Below are 19,631 nucleotides of genomic sequence, written 5' to 3'. Positions count from 1 at the left end.
AGAAAGCGAAGACACTTTTAGAGAATAACAAAACAATGAAAACAATTGTTTTTTCCCTCCAACAAGACAAAACAAAGTGCAAAAACTAACATAAACAAGCCATAAACTAGATAAAAGTTCATTGACTACCGTATCTTAAACCAATTTTGGAGCACAATTGCTACTGACGCTCCTCTTACTTTACGCTGGGGCAGTAAAGAAATGTTTTTTGTTTGGAGAGGGTTGGAGTGGGCGCCTATAAACTTTTTCGGCTTTCAGGGTGGGCGTTTATTCGAGCTGGGCGCCTGTTCGAAGGTGGGCGGTCAAACTAATAAATACGGTATATATTTAGCCCAGCCTAAAAGTGGAGCTCCACAATTCCTTTTTAATTATAGCATTTCCATACATGCAAGTCTGCTTATTGTATGAACATGATAACACGTAAAAGCGTTACAAATCCCTCACCCTCTCTGGAGTTATATATCTTTTAAGTGCAGATAAAGCAAACTGTTTTCGCGAAATATTTCAGTGAGCGCTTAAAATTAAGTTTACAAATATGCATGCGCTGCGAATGGCGAATGAATTACACAAGTCCAACACAAAATGTTAAAAACAATTCATAACGGTGAATAGCTCTGTAAATGTTCAAAATTAATTTTTCCACGAATATTTATCGTATGGCAACGACTTGAGTATTTATATGTGTAGTTTGAACACAGGTCATCAAAGCGTGATGTTGCGGTTTACGGTCAGATCGTTCCATGGTCGGATCGTTCCAAGTCAAATTGTTCCACTTAGGAAAAGTCAATAAACATTCTCACTCGATGAAATTGTGAAGAAAAATGTCTCTCCGGCGGGCGGAGTGCTTTCAGCAAGAGGGATCGGCTCAGCGAAGTCGCATGTTGAACAGCGCCAGTCAATTGAAGTACCGTTTTTGACTGCATCGCGGTAATCAGACTGGCATACTCCGCTGCCACACTTGCGGTGTTGCCAACGGAGACAACCATCACACTGCAGACCTTCTTGACGGGCTCTGACTGGCTGTTTGCAAGAAATACACTTGGTCAACATAACGGAATAACTCGGAATGAACGGATTGACGATGACGATCTGACTTTGACTTGTTGTGGTTGCTGATTAAGCTGATATGAATATACCCTCAATAAAGCGCCCCATTAATACGCTTCCCTCGGGATCGAACTTTTCATTTCCAATAAAACACGCGATTGGATTGGATGAATCGTTTATCTGACAAACAATAAGCATGAAGTGAGGTGTTGATAAATTAGAATTCTCACCTCGAATTAACATACTCCACACATTGTTTTGTTTAAGTTCACACATCACGCGTGGGCGTATGGGATTAAAGCGTACGACAAAAAAAAAAAAAAAAAAAAAAAAAAAAAAAAAAAAAGAAAGGAAGCTACTAGACTACGTTGAGTTTAACCTGTATTTACCTCGATCATAGCTAGTCTACTATGATGCCATAAATCAAGGCAAGAGAGGATCCTCTCTTGATCAATTATATATTTAGAGCGAAGATCGAACACAACTGACGTTCCTAGATCCCCTTAGTTCACGCTGGCTAGTACAGAAATGTTTTCTGTTGGGAGGGGTGGTGGGTGGGCGCATATATACGGTATCTGAGTTCAAACAATTACAAACTGCGTGTGAATTTGTATATGGAATGAGCGTACTGGACGACTTTTCTCGTCACTTTAACTCAGTCACGCCTTAGAAGCAAAACAGCAACGACTTGAGTGTCAAAAACCTTCATTCAGTCACCAATGAGATGCCCCTTCAAACCGCAAGGTAAACAAACAAACGGTGTTTTCATCGTTATAACTCCAGAAATCACGCTCACATCGCATTTTGCCTCACAGATTCATTCATTTTTCAACTTATTTCAACGTTTGTGTTCTGGTATCCCCGATATAACTAGCCTCAATTCACCAAAACAAGCAAAAGCGTCCCGTTCATTCCGTAACTGACTCGATTCCATAAGTGCTCGCTCCCTGTTTTTAGAGAGCAAACGTGAGATTCGCGGTTTTGCTTTCTTGAAAAAAATGAGTACATAGGCGAGAATAGTGCGAAATAATTATCATCTTGCGAACGCAGGCACAACCTCGTTCCCAGGGTCGCTGCCTGGGACGTGAAGAGGAGAGACCCTGGGAACGAGGTTGCGAGCGGCAAATCAGGCGGTGTGCGTCACGAAATTCGACCAATCAGAATGCGTTATTTGATCAGTAGTCTTCGCGCCCAAGAACCTCAGTTTGGAGAGTTCAGCCTGTCGAAAATTTCGTCATTAACGAAGTCTGTGACATTTTTTCCCGGTTGAAAGTCGTTTCAAAGTAAGAGGAACAAATTGGCTTAATGCTGGTTAGGTTACTTTTTAAGCTGTAGCATTTGTTCGCGTTTGTAGCCATTTCAAAGGTGATGACCTCGCGCCTGCCCGCCATGTTGTTTTGGTCGTTGATTTACTGCATTTCTTAAGACTAAAGCTTCTTACTCTTGCTGTGTTTGGCCAATACTTTTGTATGTTAAGCTAGCTTATCCTTTCTACTTTCGAATTTTCGGGGTCTACCCGGGTCTACCCCTTATGGTTTTCCCGTTGGAAGCCGTTGAACTAATAAAGAATCTATGGAGATCGTGTAAACAAAGTAAATTATATTCTGTAAATATATACTAATCAACTGCACTACCCGCCTAGATTAGCCTATGCTATTTGCGGGCTAGTGCATTCTTGCCTTACCTTCGTGAAAAATGTGCTTTAATAAATTGAATTGAATTGAGTAGTTCAACTCCCGGGAAACGGACCGGGAAAAGCCAACGGGCGAATGCGTTATCTCTCCAACAAATCCAGGAAGGAAATGTAGATCTCTATCGCCCTGAGATAAAAAAGCAAACTAAAAATGAGCAAAAGCAATGAAAAATCCACTGCGACAGTCGTACCTTTTCCTTAGATCACGCGCGCAAAGTGACAGTAAAATTATGCAAATTACAAAAATGTGACTCGCGGCTCGCGGCCTCACCGCTCGCTAAATCCATCGCGTGCCGCAGAACTTAGGAGAAAGAGACCGCTCGCGGTCTAAATATATATATGAAAAAGCGGTTATATAAGCAGACGTGATAGCACAAATTACTAGTATAAGAATAAACAAAAAATTCTCGCCTTGATTGTCTCCGAACCGGGAATACTAACGAAATCACCTTGTGTGTCCAACAAGAAGCATCTACGGCTGCCACTAGACCGTTAAAATTTGTCAAATTGCTGTCTTCAATGATAGTTTTTGGAAAAGGAAGCAAAGTTTGAATGCCCAGTTTCAGTGCGACTGTAATTCGACTTAAGTCTTACGTTCGGGAGATGTTTACTCGATCGTGACCAGAGGCAAATGAACCATTTCCATATTTTTACCCAGCACCCTTTGTGGGTCGTGACGCACACCGCCTGGCGGCAAATGAAGTAAAAAAAATTGTCACGTGGTCATCTCTGCCACCAAAACAAAAAGCCCTTACGGTTTCCAGGCGTAAATCATTTCTTGCTACCGTTTCATCGACACAACAGTATTGCCGCATTTATCTAATATCATGTCGCCCAGCTAGACAACACTATAGATTTTCAATTTCGTACACTGATAACTTGGATGAGGCACAACAGTTTGAAGCTCCTGACGAACCACATTTCGCAAAGACTGGAATCATCTTTTACTTTCTAGAAAATTAACACCGCCACTCGGGAACACTAGTTTCTTACGTATCAAAAATATTAGCTGCGAAGTTTATGAATATTACTCCGTACCCATATAATTTAACAGAACGACAACTTAAACTTTGTCACAGATCATCCAACAGTCCAAGACTCGGCCAACATGTAGCGAACGCGCAGTAGATCCCTCTTTGCCATTTGAGACTTACGAATACCTTCGGCCCCACCTTAATAATTAAACACAATGGCACGTGTTTGTCATAAATTATCACGGATTAACGAAGTTTACATGCTAAATTTAGGTCTGAGAAAGATCAAACAGGAAACCACAACACCGCAAATAATTTCATTTCACCGAACACCGTAGCGTGAAAAACACAAATATCGCACACCATAGGGTTTGAGATCACCGCAACACCGCAAATTGAGATTTTATTCACCGCATCACAGCATGAAGAAAAAAAAAAAAAAACATCAACACTGCAAATCCCCATGTCTCCCTCTTCAAACACTCGTGGACTAGGCGGTGAAGCGATAACCTAGACTCGAACTATCATGTAAACAGTTCATCGCCTTGATCGATCGTGTGAGCAGTACTCGGTCATGTTTGCAGTATAAAATCAATACAAGGATACTCTATCGATCCTGTGAACAGTCTGATCTTTCTGATCGGTAATGTTTAAAGCAACTGAACTTACACTCGAATAACACTTGTGGAGTGACCTATTAACCATTGAAAAGATTTTTTTATCTGACCATTTCTAAGTGGAACGATCTGACTTTTTGGTGGAATCATCTGACCATGGAACAATCTGACCAGATACCGATGTGACACACGTCACCATGCAAGCTTGATAAAGAGTTTGTATGGCGTTAAAATTGAATCGAAAATTAGACAACCGATATTCCCACAACAGCCCACAAAAAATATTATAATAAAGTCTAAAAAAGCTTACCCGGTGTGTTTTGCCATGTTTTCAAGGCTTCTCAGTGCTTCCAAACGCCGTTTTGAGCGGTTTATCTCTCAGTGGCTGGTCCACGTGAATCACTCACTAATTACTGTATTATGTTAATGAAAGGGTTGGAAACTGTAAGTCAAATTTGAATGAAATTTGACCCGTCATTTGAGGAGAGCACTTCGAAAACCTCCCTAAAATTTGCTTGAAACTTAAGCACTCGCTTACTCGCACTACCATAGTGCAGTTCTGCACCAGCCAGCCGTGCCTGGCGCGACAGCAAGAAACGTCTCTTAAGAATATGAATTTACTTTTGTGTTATTATTATTATTATTATTATTATTGTTATTATTATTATTATTATTATTATTATTATTATTATTATTATTATTATTATTGTTAATTTTTATATTTTTCAATATATAAATGAGAATCAACTTCACGATTTTCCAACTCGTAAAACTTGTGCAAGGTGAACGAACTATCCATGCTAACCGAAGAAAGAAAAAAAAGAAATTGAAAGTTTGCGTCCTGTATTCACATTATACGTAAAACCTTGAATTTGGTCATTTCAAGGTATTCAGTTGTTTTGACGAGAAAGGCAGTATTTTTCACGCACGCGTATTGTCGTTGTTTTGCTCATTTTAACAGCTTATTCAATTGCAGGAAGGAAAAACTGATAATATTAATCTGTGTCGTTTGACAAGCCAGGAAAGGGTACGCATTCTAGATTGTATCATTTGGGACGAAATGTCGATGTCAAGCAAACTGATGTTCGAAATAGCCCATTTTACAGTTGTGTGCTAAGTGACCTGGTCTTGGATAGGGGTGACCTTGTTTTGATACAAACCTCACTGCTTTTCATTTGTAGTTCATGCTGTTCTTATGCTAACTAGTTTGAATTTGCATATGAAAAGCAGTGACGTAAAATAAGGTCACCCCCAGACTCGCTTCCAATCCAAGAACAGGTCACTTAGCACACAACTGTAAAATGGCCTATTGTACGGAACCGCACTTCGCTGGGAGGGGCTGTGTGTGAAGTTTGTTCCGGGCCAAAGGTTTCACGTGGATTCCCTCTGTCGGGCACATTTTAATATAGTACTCATGCGTAGGTTTGACCGTGAATTGTCATGACATCATGGTAGGGTCACGGCTTGATCCGGGGCAAAAATGGCGCCCGACTTGAAATGAACCTTGTCTTCAACGAAGGCCGGTGTCTCAATAAATGAACTTCTGGGAAAATGAGCTTCCCAGGAAGGACCGCACATCATCCTTCTTGCCATATGAGGCAGACAAGCGAGTGCTCAAGTTTCAAGCAAATGTTAGCGAGGTTTTCGAAGCGCTCTCCTCAAATGACCGGTCAAATTTCATTCAAATTCGACTTCTAGTTTCCAACCTAAATGTGGAAAGCGCTAAATTTCTCGAATTGGGTCTTTGCGATTTTGTTGAACTGACTCTGTTCAGCGCAAGGCACTAATGCGCACCATGTGTCGCCGAGAGATTTTTACGAAAAAAAAAAAAAAGCCGGCAACAGCAATAGTAACTTCAGATCAATCGCTGGCAATGGACTTCAACAATAGCTTCTGGATGTTTCTGGTAGTCCTCTTTGAAAAAAAACTTGAAATGATGCAGTGCGTCGGTAGCATCTAAAGAAAATGTGAAAACAAAAGTGAATAATTTTAATAATCGTCACTGAGGTCGCACAGTGTTTGTGTAAATAATCATTTATTTATTTATTTATTTACTTATTCCAGTTTTCGTAATTCACACTGAAAAATCCTCTTGGGACGCGCTCATTATTTAAGTTGTATTATTATATTGTGTATTATCTGTCACCGTATTATAGATTCATCTGAAAACAGCAACTGGATCAATTAGATTTGTGTCAAAGATTCCAAACCGGAAAATGGAGGTAAACCGGAAACCTATCCAAGAATTGGCCTTATCACGGTTTTCGACGCCATTTTGACGAGTAGCCAAACACGTCTTGAAATAACGGTGTTTGTCTGGAAATCCGATGTCAAATAATTTCATGAGACATCGCTTCTGAAAAATTCATGAATTGGAAACTTTTGGTACTAGGAAAAGGATTTTAAGAAAAAAATGAGGAATGTAGCTGTGCCAGAAAGCGTCCAGTCGTGTTTTGAACTTTCCATACATCAGTCCCTGTATCTTTTCCCGCGAACTATTTTTAAGTAGCAGTTCGCGGGTGGTACGCTATACAGACAAATGCATGGTAGTGTCAAAACGCAACTAGATGCTTTCTAACACAGGTACATTCGTCAGTTATTTTCTGTAAAGTCCTTTACATAATGCCAAAAGTTTCCAATTCATGAATTTTTTAGAAGGGATGTTTTATGAAATTATTTGACATCGGATTTCCATACAAACGCTGTTATTTCAACTGGTGTTTGCCTTAACTTGTCAAAATGGCGTCGAAAACTGTGATAAGCTAAGGCCTATTGTTAGCAAAATAAATAGTAGTCAGATGTCACTTGTGTGTAAATAGCCCAAACTGATTGTATGCCGGGCAAAAGGCCATCGGTCAAATCAGTTTCAACTAGCAACTAGATTTTCCTTAAAAGAACTTGGTTTCATCCATTTTAACCGAGATTAAATTAAAATAATGAGCCTGAAATTGTCTGATGCAACCTGTCCACCGCTACGGGTGATTCTCAGCTGGAGGCAAAACAGATACCACAAATTTGCATAAATGATCGCAGATTGTCTTCGCCATTGAAGCGTGTTAGGTCACAGCAGCGTAGGTCCATATATTACTTACTTGCATGTTAAAGATAGACGGCAGAATGGAAACTCCGGTAAGTATTCTGTCGGAACAGTGAAAAAAGGTGAATATTGGCTGTGTATTCGATAGGTGCCTTAGTAGGGTGGCATACTATTCGTTTATGTCGCGTAGAAATGATGTAAAGCTTGAATAAGTGGCTTTTAAAAGGACTAAATCCAAATTTCACCGCATATATTTTTGTCATTTTCAAAAACGAAATGGTTCTATGCAAAAAATACAAGTGAGTCAACTTTTTGGCCTGCGAGAAGGCGTCTTCTTCTTTCAGATTTGCTTCACCAAGGACGTACGAGAAATCTACTTGATCTGCCCCCAGGATATTGAAAATTTCCTTCAACATCGGCTATTTCTCTCAGTATTTAGATCCTCACCACCAATTTATTTTCCATTTTGCTATCAAAATCACCGTTTGAATCGGCCTATAGCTAGCGGTCGCTAGTGGGCACCCTCGCACATTGCCTGTCGAGTAAAAAGCCGGCTGCATGTCGTTTACCTTGTATATCATTAAGAATGTGGGGAACACGCGATCTGCGAACAAAAAAAAGAGATGTAATAGTATATAATTATATTTCGGCAAAATTCCGATAGGTTATTTTATTTTTATTTTATTGTAAATTATAGCTTGAACCGACCTCTACCCTCTAACATCGTGACCAGAGGTGTGCAAGGCCGCTTTTCTGCGATCGCTCAACATCGTTCGTCCGTTATACTTTTCTTTATTTGCATGTGACGTCGGCATAATAAAAAAAAAAAAAACCGGAAGTCGGCCATGTTGGTGGATAAGCACCCATCTGTTTACAGAGGCCGGCATTGTTTTACATTTGTTTTCTTTTATTATCATGCCACATCTTTGCGCTGTGTATGGATGTGCTCACAATTCAGAACAGGAGAAGGGAATATTTCATTTTTTTCTCGATTTCCTGCTGTACTGTTGCATCAGGGAGAAGAAACGCAAAAAATAACTGAAGAACGATGAAGGCGAACATAAGCTGGCGAACATAAACCGAGCCGATCCTGATGATGCAAAGGCTTACAATTGTCGACTTTGCAGCAATCATTTCATCTCAGGTAAAATAATTGAATTAAGAAAAGATGTTGGTAACTTGTCCCTTCGAAATTCAACATTTGCATCGTTGCTGTTTCAAAAACATGCAGAGAGATTCACAGCAAATATTTGGAACACGCTTTACACAAGAGTGTATAGTATTCAATACACGATCACAAGCTCCCTTTATCGTGTTTCCATTTCGATAATCGCAGATCACCTTTTTGCAACCATAGAGCGATCGTGTAAGAAATTCAGTGAGAGAGATTAAGAATAACGTTTGCGGCAAAGAGCAAACGGTGGAACTGACCTCATGAAAATGTTTCAGTACCCAACATTTGCCGCCCGCTGTTTTCGTTATTGTCAAAGGCCAGATTTATTTTGTACTATCCTCATCTATGTACTCATTTTGTCAAGAAAACATAAACGCAAACATCTTACGCGTTTGACGTAAAAGCAAATCTAGATTTTTGTCCAACCTTTGTAATTATTATATATATTTATAATCGTTTTAGGGGAAGTAAAACAAAAAAAAAAAAAGAATGAATGAATGAAGGAAGGAAGGAAGGAAGGAAGGAAGGAAGGAATGAATGAATGAATGAATGAATGAATGAATGAATGAATGAATGAATGAATGAATGAATGAATGAATGAATGAATAGACGGAAACTTAAAATGTCTGCCCTGCATTTGTTCTTCAGGATAAACTTCAAACAATTGCCTTTTACAAGGTAATGAGTCCAGAAGCCGAGAGCGGATTAAGTGTGTTACAGGCTTTAGTCATAGCAGGCGAAGCGACGATGGTGAATACAATTCTACAGTTAAGTCCAAGCAATCTCGATATCTGCATAGGACTTATAACAACGAGGGCATTGGACTTGCTTTCTCAACGGATGTGCTTGTTAGTACACTACGAAACCTCCAGGAACGCCTTATCTGCTTCCAATTCTTCGCAGCTTCAGAAAGCCCTAAAAAACAAGGATACTAACAGCTATTCAATAACACTACTCTTGCATAATATGGTTAAGAGGTTTCAGAATTCGTCTCTACTGAGGGAAGTTGTCAGTAAGGGCAATTTAAGTCAGCTTTTGAAGATTCTCTCCTCTTCTGCAAGCTTTCGTGAAGATAGAAAAGCCCATCTTGGAAAAACAAATTGTCATGGTACAACGCTGTTAATGTCGGCTTGTTGGTCTGGTAAGGCTGAAGTAGTGGATTACCTTCTTTCAAATGGAACACGAGTACATGATAGAGATGAAAGACATAGAACTGCGTTGCATTTTGCAGCATCAAACAATTCTCTAGATGTATTAAGGATTCTTCTTGGAGCTGGAGCTTGTTTGAATGACGAGGATTGGGATGGATTGACACCCCTTCACTGCGCGGCGCAAAGCGGCCGGACGGAGACGGTAAATTTTCTCATTGACAAAGGAGGTGATGCCAATCGTCCCACAAGAACAACAAGCAGCTTACAAAATCAACATTTGAGGAACGATTTTGAAAGAGCAACACCACTTCATTTTGCGGCTCAAAATGGCCACAACGATACCGTAAAAGTCTTGCTACAAAAAGGCGCGAAAGTAGACAGCGTGACGTCAAAAGGTGTGACATCTCTAATGTTGGCCTCTGAAAAAGGTCACGTGGGAATAGTACAGCTTTTGCTTAGTGAAGGATCGGACATCAATGTAGCCGATGTCAGCGGAAAAACCACTCTAGAATTTGCCGTTCTTAAAGACCAGCTCTCTGTAGTTAAGCGCCTGATTGACGAAGGTATTGCCTTAAGAGCTTTCATTGGATCGAACTTCTGCGAGCGTTTGTTATTGGCAGCGGTTAAGAGAAGAAACAGAGACCTTTTGGAAAGTCTTATCATTGCTGAGGACAAAACACAAATCGTTCTACAGGAAATTCGACTCAGCCCTTGGGACAAGACTCTGTTGCATGTAGCTTCTGAGACTAAAGACAATGCAGCAGTTGTTGATCTACTCGTAAAGTTCTTCTCCCACGTGAATGTGATGACGTCACGTGGACAAACGCCGCTACACTTTGCCGCGGATGTGCGCATAGCTAGGCAACTTGTAGAAGCCGGAGCCAATGTCAATCTCACGTAAGTTTAAGTTCAATAACACTTTGTTATGTAACATTACTGACTACAGTTAAGAGTTGGGTGAGGTGACTAACATGACTGGAGATTAATGAGGGAACCTGAATTATAAATCTCAAGATAATACTTGTACCAAAAATTAAAAAAAAAAAAGAATCAATTACAATACAATTAAAAAGACAAGAAATGAAAATCATTAACGAAGCAATTAAAGAACCAATTAAGCAAAGTTCACCACTCAGAGTAAGTACTAATCTAGAAGAGTTTAGCAATAGTGCAAAGAATATCTGATGCTTGCATAATGTTTGATGGCATATCATTCCAATCTAAAAAATAGCAGAAAATTTAGAATATTTCGTACGGGCAACATTTGGTCCAATTTTAAAGTTATGATTCTTACTGGTTGTAGTTGAAACAAAAAAAAAAAAAATAACAATAATAAAAAAATAAAAAAAAAAGGAAATAAATAAAAATAACAAATAACAAAGCCCGGATAAGATTTTGACCATTTGCACCAAATAGAGAAACTTCAGTCCTTTAATCTACTCGATGTGGTTAATATGGTTTAAGCTATAGATTCCAGGTTCGTAACATTAAGAGTGTTTACTCCTGTTTAAAACCAAACTCAAATGGAGTCGTACTCACGCTGTACACGGATTTGAAAGCCTGTTTGACACGAAGTTTCTAGCTGCAATACGTAATCAACTTGCTGCTGTGACGATGGGGTTTGTAAGGGAGAGACAAATTAGACTTCAACGGCGACTTGACAATGTATCGCCCGGGGAAATTAGCTTGAGAGCACTCGCTCGCTTGCAAGACAGAGCTCGTCACAACTCCTAGGTACAGGGATCTAGCCAACTGGAACTCGACGAACAGCGACAGTAGACAATCTTCACTCCAGCATAGGTGTATTCAGCAGTACCTTCTCAGTAACCCATTTACAATTGTACGCCTAGTGCTTATATAGCTACCGAGTACAAAAAGGTAAAGTACTTTCTTTGTTTACGTGGATTACATGGTGTAATTGCACAAAGACACAAAAGAAATAGTGACTTAAGAATATGCTATTTTCACGTGCGTTTAATTGTTAAGGGTTCCTTAATATTAGGAGAGTACTTTTCCGGACTACACCCCTTAACAAAGAATATTGAACTTTGATTGCGGCAAACTGAACGTACATCAAAGGAATTGCTGAGTCGTAAGATTACATGACAAAGGTTAAGGACTCGCGTGATCGAGCAAAGTACATTAGCAAAGTACAATTTACCCTTACGCGCGTGTACAAGCCGAATGTCGAACTAGAACAAACTAAAATAAGAGCTCTTTGTTTGAAAACCCTATGCTGGTTTTTATAAGCGAAAATCACATAAGATAAACAGCTAAATATGAAGCAGCAAAAGCGAAAACAAGTAAAATATATAGCGATGAAACACATATCAAATCGGTTGTTAATGCAACCGAGAATGTCCACTTCTCGTGTCCACATGCTGAGTTGATTGAAAATTCCTTTCCAAACTTCAAAGCTATTGCAACCACCTGATTATGTATTCTATTACAAACTCACAGCTATTGAAATGCGCTTGCCAAACGTATTTAAAAAGTGAAACGCGAAATCCCTCGTAACACCGATGGAGATGTACTATTCTGGCCTATATTTTCTGAGACGGATACAAAAATAGCGTTTGAAGTGTTGAAGCGTGTTTGGATATCTATAATCAGTCGCTATAAGGCTTGATGGTGCTGTCCTTGCAAATTTCTGGATCCCCCCCCCCCCCTCCCCCTCCCCCAAGCAATGTTGATAGCCACTGAAATCGTTCGGAAAGTACACAAACACAGCAACATGACACCATTGTATGGGGGCAAGGAGAGGGGTAGGCTCGATTACCAGCCGCTGTTGGGGAAAAAGAGCGGCGAAAATCGAGCCTTGGCGAGGGGAGGTATTTCGAGTTGGATGTTGGAAATCAATCCCGACATTTTTGGCCAGGATGGTAACTGTATTTTGATAGAGTTAAAGACAGCTTAGATTCTAGTACGAGTACGAGTTTTTCAACAGCGCCACCGAATTTTCTGCAGATTTGTTCAATATCCAAATGCTCCTGACAGTCTCAAGAAGTAAACCACAAAGCATCGTCTCGCGGAACGATCCAAAATATGATTTGTGTCCACTAGCATAATTTTGGCCTTGTGATAAAGCTGGAATTTAGTCTCGTAAATTTTACTTAAATCTTACTTGTACTAAATAATATTTTGGTTTATTCGTCAATAAGATGATTTTCGGTTTATGTTTAATTTGTAAAATGTCTAAATCGATTTTGTTATTCTTTCTTCAGAGATCAGTTTGGCGAGTCCCCAGCTATGGCAGCTGCGAGGAACGATCGCTGGAAAATTGTGGAATATCTTGTAAGAGAAAGAAGTGTCATCACTGAAACACCTAACAAATTTGGCCAAACCCTTCAGTACATGGCAACCGCTTGGCAAGCTCCAGATACAGTATCAAAATTGTTGGACGTCAAATCATGAAAAAATGAAACGTACCATCAAAGCAGTTTACATTAGAGAAACGTCGCAGATAAAAACGTAAGAAACGTGACTCCTAACTGTGAATGACAAAGTTTAAATACGCTCAAAAATAGAACCTGCACAAGACTGAGGAGGGAAATTTTTCATAGATTGTCCGTTTGTGAAAGGTCCATATTAGCCATCCCATATTTTACAGTAACTGTAAAAATTCTCACGCGCTGATTGGCTCGCAACTATTGTCTATAAGAGTGCAGGCAATAAAAAATGACGTCAGATGTAACGCGCGCTTTCTCAATGGAAAATAAAGCCAATTTCGCCCGTACTTTTTCCATGTTTTTGCAAAACAGCAAATCGACGGCAGTTTTCTATGGTCTATACTCTTATACTACCATAAAATGACGCCATTGAATGTTTAAAACTTGGCAGTGAAACAAATCGCCTGCTGCTCGTGGTTCCACTTGAGTTTAAAACATTTTATGAAGCCATTTTATGGCCTATGCGAGTATAGATCATAGAAACCTGCTGTCGATTTGTTAAACGAATAAAATAAAAATGCGCCTTTTTACTGATGATCACCTCATCCATATTATACAAAAATGCACGAGGGAGTGGGCTGACAAAAACTAAACAACAAGGCAAAACGAGTAAACGGAAAAATCATAGTTAATTGAGGGACTAGTTACGAAACCTTGCCATGTTCAAAGTTGATAACAATGGTGCTGCAATTTCAGTTGGAAGGGTCTGGAGTGCACATTCCTTTGTTTTAACGTTCACACTACAGCCGAATATTTTAACAGGGACGTTTCTATTGGCCAGTTGACCAACGCATTTCAAACTCTTTTGTGGTCTGTGCACGGCCAAGGCCAAAAATGTTAACAAAAAGATATAACAAAGGAACTTGTTTGGCTTTATAAACCATTCTCCTATATTAACATTGGACAAAATAATCAACAGCTTCATTCACCGTGCACTTGTTCATTAACCTTGTTCCTTATAACGGACAGATACTCTTACAAGAGGATTTAGTTTGCTACAGAAATGAAAGAAGGTATAAAAAAACCTGTCATTTTTCTTCAGTTTTTGTCCGTAGATTTTCGGGTCATTGAGTCCTATATTCCTATAGTTTTCGACCCCTAAAGCGCTTGACACCTTTAAATGATCTCTCTCTGTTTCTCCCGCTGTTGGTCACATACATTGACTTTGCATTTTGTTGTCTTTTGTTGTCACCATACAAGGCTTAGTAACAATGAACTTTCAGTGTAATAGTATGACACCCGAAAAGGATTGATTATAGTTTGTTTTATATAACCCGTTTCACTTTAAAGATATTAGACGTTTATCATCATTTAATGGTCACGTGATCAAAATGTTGCACACCTTAAAGTGAGAATCAGTTAAGGTCATTAAGTTTTATATGACTGCCAAGTTTGACATTTCTTTGTTCAGTCTACAGAATGTTATGATTGTTTTCTGATTTTATGATTTTATCGATATTCCTCATATAAACTCGGCGCCCCATTAACTATTTCTTATTTGGGCAAAGAAACATTCTTAGCCGGTCACGTGACATCTATTTTCAACACAGATAAGAAATCAGTTCAGCTCATCAAAATCTGTGTCCCTGCCAGTTTCAGTGGTCTTTCAGTAAGCCCCGAAATAGTAATCGACTCCTGATAGGAGAACTCGGATTTTTTTTTCCGAGTCAGTATCTGCGTCACTTACTGATTAACACATTATTCTTAGAGTTATAATTGTTTCTATTTCTTACCCAGATATGGTCTGGAGCCTTGCCTTAACATGCTTGAGTAACGCTAAATTTAATTTTTATTCAATAAAAGGAATAAAACCAACTCACCTCCCTTGTATTATTGCGCGATTGGGGACTATTTTACAGTTACCGACATTCTTTGAAATCACTGTTATTCCCTTCATAAGACGGAGATATCACGGTCATTTTCGAGTGGTCTCTTCACCTTTGATGACATGTTTTGTAGCTCGAGAAAAAAACTCACAGAATATACAAATTTTGCTGTCTGTTGATGTCCCGTCGTGTGGCCTCCCCATTGGTCGCTTATAACAATGGAGCTGGCACATGAATGACTGTATCACATCGGGTTCAAAATCACCAGCTCTCGAAGAAAAGAAGCGATCGTGGAATTGGAAACAGAAAATGCCCATTTCCAGCCAAGTACGTAGAGATTGGTGACGACGAAGCATTCACCAAAGTTTGCAAATCACGGGGCTTTAACTGTGCATGAAAAAACCGCAAACCGCCTATGACCGGACTACGGTAGCTTACGGTCGAAATCCAAGTGTGCTGCCTTGACTCCGTCTAACAGTGATTTCAAATAATGTCCGAAACGGTAAAATAATCTCCAAACACAGACGAATACACCAGAGGTGACTCCGTGGGAAAGTTAAATTGAGCGTTATTTAAGCTACAGAATCGACAGTTTTAACACTCCATTCACCCAAAATTTACCCAACATCCGTTCAACCTTAATTTTTTGTTGAACGAATGTTGGGAAAATGTTGAAAACGGGCCTTACCTCGATAAATAGACTATCCCGATATTTACCTACAGTATATATATTATTTTGATATTTGACTGGACCCACCCACTCACATAGTCATGTAGCTTAGAATGTCAGTTCTACTGAAATGGTTTTCCTTACTCTCCTGTATTACATGTAGTATTATTCTCACGAGGCCGAGTAGAATTAAGGATTAATTTTCAAGCGCATTTTAAATGTTTCCCAAATTGCGCGACAGGGGCAACTTGTCAAGACTTTGAAATTACAAGTAAAAATTAAGGCTTAATTTACGAGGAATCTCGCGATTACGCTTGGAGGTCAAAGTTTTCTTAAAATCATCAACAAATTCGTAAAACAGTCAGTAAAAGAGTCCCCGTTAGCAAGCCGAAACAAACAAATTATTTAAAACAAGTTTAATTTAGGAGCAAACTAAGAGCGATAAAAATTAAGGTTAGGCATCAATTAATTGTTCACCTGCGTTGTGAAGCTTCCTGCCCCTTGAAAATCACACGAACATAGATTGACAAAAATAGCAAACATTGGATCCAAAGAAGGGACCTGCAAAGTAATTTCTTCCCAAAATTTGATCTGCTCCTTCCTCCCATCAAAAGGACACTATCATGCTAGGTTATAGTATGTTGTAAGAAGAAGTGACGAGGTGAAAGCAGATGGTCGCCATGTCGACTGATTTCAGTTTCTTAGCTAAACAAATACCAAGCCGATCCAAGTTTTTAGCTTTGACGCTGTCTTGAAATCTTACAAAGGTTTATTTAATAAACACAACAAAAGCTTACAATGTCCGCCATTAGGCTAAAGCACATGGTTCCAGGTGAATATTATGACAGACACAAATAATCTTTTGCTGTTTTTTGTAAGAGACGCGAAACCTTTTCAATTTTTACAAAAAACGCCCTCTTTTACAACAAATCAGCATTCAGTAATTTTATCCTCTGTATATCGTTCTTATTGTTGATACATATATTATCATTCATTGCATAAAACGCACTTGTTTTATGCAAACATTTATGCATTGGTGAGACAGGAAGAAGAGTAGGCGCCTGATTTCGCGAACATCTTTGAGACGTTGAAAGAAATGACAAGGATGCGTCTAAACCAGTCTCTACACACAAAGGCTTTTCACGTGAATATTGCAGCTTCAGGTTCCGGGCTTTATTTAAGGCTTCTCTTATTTTACAAGTTATCTTATTTAAGTTCCTTCAGTTATGTTACCAAATGTTACCTAAAAAGTATTAATGGAACCTTTTGTATATACGGTCCAGCAAGCATGCATGGTAACTGGGCAAACGTTTTCTTCTTTAAGTTCTACAGTTATATTACCAAATGTTACCTAAAAAGTATTAATGGAGCCTTTTGTATACGCTCCAGAAAGCATGCTTGATTACTGGACAAACGTTCTCACCTTTACGTTCCTTCAGTTATATTACCAGATGTTAATAGAGCCTTTTTTACACGCTCCAGCAAGCATGCTTAGTAACTGGACAGACGTTATCTTCTTTAAGTTCCTAAATTTATATTACCAAATGTTATGTAAAAAGCATTAATAGAGCCTTCTGTATACGCTCCAACAAGCATGCATGGTAACTGAACAAACGTTTTCCTCTTTAAATTCTACAGTTATTTAACAAATTTTATCTTAAAGCATTAATGGAGCCTTTTGTACACGCTCCGCCAAGCATCCTTGGTAACTGGAAAAACGTTATCTTCTTTAAGTTTCTACAATTCAGATTTTACCAAATGTTATATAAAAACCCTTAACCGAGCCTGTTGTACACGCTCCAACAAACATGCCTGATAATTGAACAAACCAAAATAGGGTTTCTAGGAGGTATTTCAAAAGTAACCTAGCCAAACGGATAGATGATCATAATGACTGAATCACAAAAACCCAATTATTACGCCACGTTTGCAAACGACATGCTGGAGTTTCATAAGAACCTGAGCTGTTTAATGAGTAATCGAGTTATTAACACGGTCTTCAAAAACGGTTAAATGCTTATTAATTCCTACACAGGAGCCTCTGCCTTGAAAACCTCACATGATACGGACGCTTCTGTATGCCAGGTGGTATGCTACGGACAGTTGACTTGGTCCCAGTAAGACCAAACAAACATGTAAACTCTCCCACTAGATGACTGGTAAATTCATAATATCGACAATCCGTTCAGCCTCTTTTGATAGATTGAAACATTTTACTGTATAATTAGTATATCCAATTGCAACGAATGGACAGAAAATGAGTCCATTAACACTATTTCCAGATGAAATTTTGCTTATAGTATGTTCTTTCCTCCCTTTCTGCGGGAAACGTACGTATTGGCGCATTTGTACCCCTTGTACGTTTCCTAAAAAAAAAAAAAATTCCTTAGCCATGAACCTCAGTTAGCGTCCGTTCCTGTAGGTAGTCACAGTGGCTCGCTACAAAAAATGCACTGAGCTTCACTGGATGTTTAACTGCTAATCACTCACGGCAATATGTTTTGTACCGTCTTGTTTCTATCAGTCTACAAATCACTAAATACGTATCAAGAAATAGGTCAAAATATTGTTGTTTTAGGGTAAACGAGCACCTAGAATGAGCAAACGGCCACTTAAGTTATCTATTAATGGGGAGCTTAAGTAGCGACCACGACGACGTTAACGAGAACCTTAGAAAACAATAGTTTTAATTAGAAAAACTCTCTACGTGCATTATACGATTTCATACATTTTTTGCCGTCCTCTGCAAAACAACACTATAAAATGACCAGCCTTAATGATTAATTTTATTTTTCTCTTTTTGAACTTTAAAGCCGCCCGCACGAAGTTAGCTCCTATAGTTCGGCCACATTACACAACATCACGAGGTTTTCTTTTTTTGTTGTTGTTGTGTTTTGTTATTTTTTTTTTTTTTTCTGCTTTTTGTCGGAAATACGAATATAATTTTTAAGTTCCGTTTTCGTTGGCGTCGTCGTCGTGTATGCCGAGGTCCCTATTTTCTCTTCTACACCGCATCGTTTCCCTGGGAACATTAAGGGTGCAGTCTGACCTGTATCTAAACGAATCAATATTCATTTTAGTTGTTAAATTACGTGAATAAACGAACTTAAGTTTCACTGAATTTATCTACTGAATCTTTTCCTTTTTTTATTTTATCTACTAAAGCTTTTTTTATGTTATCTACTTAATCTTTACTTTTATGTTATCTACTTAATATTTTCTGTCACTGTTATCTACTAAATCTTTACTTGCTACGTTATCTACTAAATATTTTCCATTTCTGCTATCCTTTCTTTTATGTTATCTGCTAAATCTTTTAATTTCTTTTTATGTTATCTACTGAATCTTTTCTTTTTATGTCATCTACTAAATCTTTCCTAGCTACAAAACATTTTTTTATGTTATATACTAAATCATTCTTTTTATGTTATCTACCAAATCTTTTCTTTTTATGTTATCTACTAAATCCTTTCTCTTATGTTATCTGCCTAATGTTTTCTTTTTATGTTACTGATGTACTAAATGTTTCCTTTTTATGTTATCTACTAATTCTTTATTTTTATGCTATTTACTAAGTCTTTTCTTTTTAGGTTATCTGTCAATTCTTTGCTTTTTATGTTACTGATCTACTAAATCTTTTCTTTTTATGTTATCTACTAAATCCTTTCTTGTTATGAGCTATTTTACAGGCAATGTACTCTTACACAAGGTAGTATCCTATGACTCACTAGTTAGCACGCCACGGAGAATGTATATTAACCCTTAATATTTGCTTTTACCCATTGTTATTTTTTGGGATTCGCTGCTATTAAAGTCATTCATCCTGTTGGATCATGGCTTAATTTCTGTCTACTCATGAACTATTGCATCGGTAATCATAATTGTACTTGTTAGGAATACTTATGATGTACTTAATTGATTATTGAAATTATTTTACTTGGACTTCACTCACTGACTTGTTATTCAGAACAGCAGCAGTTAATGGTATCTATG

The 19,631-nt window shown here is 38.5% G+C and overlaps 1 protein-coding gene across 2 annotated transcripts; it reads left to right on the top strand.

The window, feature by feature from the left end:
* The first annotated feature begins 7,203 nt into the window (after nucleotides 1-7,203).
* On the top strand, nucleotides 7,204-13,883 carry LOC146453996 (uncharacterized). 2 transcript variants are annotated; one of them, XM_085095962.1, is made up of 4 exons: nucleotides 7,204-7,460; nucleotides 8,385-8,512; nucleotides 9,191-10,590; nucleotides 12,918-13,883. In XM_085095962.1, the coding sequence occupies exons 2-4, from the start codon at nucleotides 8,462-8,464 to the stop codon at nucleotides 13,105-13,107; spliced, it is 1,641 nt and encodes a 546-aa protein (XP_084952088.1). In that variant the 5' UTR covers nucleotides 7,204-7,460; nucleotides 8,385-8,461; the 3' UTR covers nucleotides 13,108-13,883. The 2 variants fall into 2 exon arrangements, with proteins under 2 accessions (XP_084952088.1, XP_084952089.1); XM_085095963.1 differs by lacking the exon at nucleotides 8,385-8,512 and having other exon boundaries at nucleotides 7,205-7,460.
* The last annotated feature ends 5,748 nt before the right edge of the window (nucleotides 13,884-19,631 follow it).

The sequence above is a fragment of the Pavona decussata genome, unplaced genomic scaffold, assembly GCF_977016875.1.
Source record: "Pavona decussata unplaced genomic scaffold, jaPavDecu1.1 SCAFFOLD_321, whole genome shotgun sequence".
In the NCBI taxonomy this organism is placed as follows: domain Eukaryota; kingdom Metazoa; phylum Cnidaria; class Anthozoa; order Scleractinia; family Agariciidae; genus Pavona; species Pavona decussata.
The sequence above is the reverse complement of the archived record's forward strand: the minus strand, read 5'-3'. Positions and strand labels throughout refer to the sequence as shown.

Excerpts from the sequence above, each read along its gene's own strand:
- LOC146453996 (XM_085095962.1), top strand. The coding sequence starts at position 8,462 with ATGATGCAAAGGCTTACAATTGTCGACTTTGCAGCAATCATTTCATCT. Across the intron at positions 8,513-9,190 it reads CAGCAATCATTTCATCTCAG|GATAAACTTCAAACAATTGC; the intron begins GTAAAATAATTG and ends TTTGTTCTTCAG. Across the intron at positions 10,591-12,917 it reads GGAGCCAATGTCAATCTCAC|AGATCAGTTTGGCGAGTCCC; the intron begins GTAAGTTTAAGT and ends TTCTTTCTTCAG.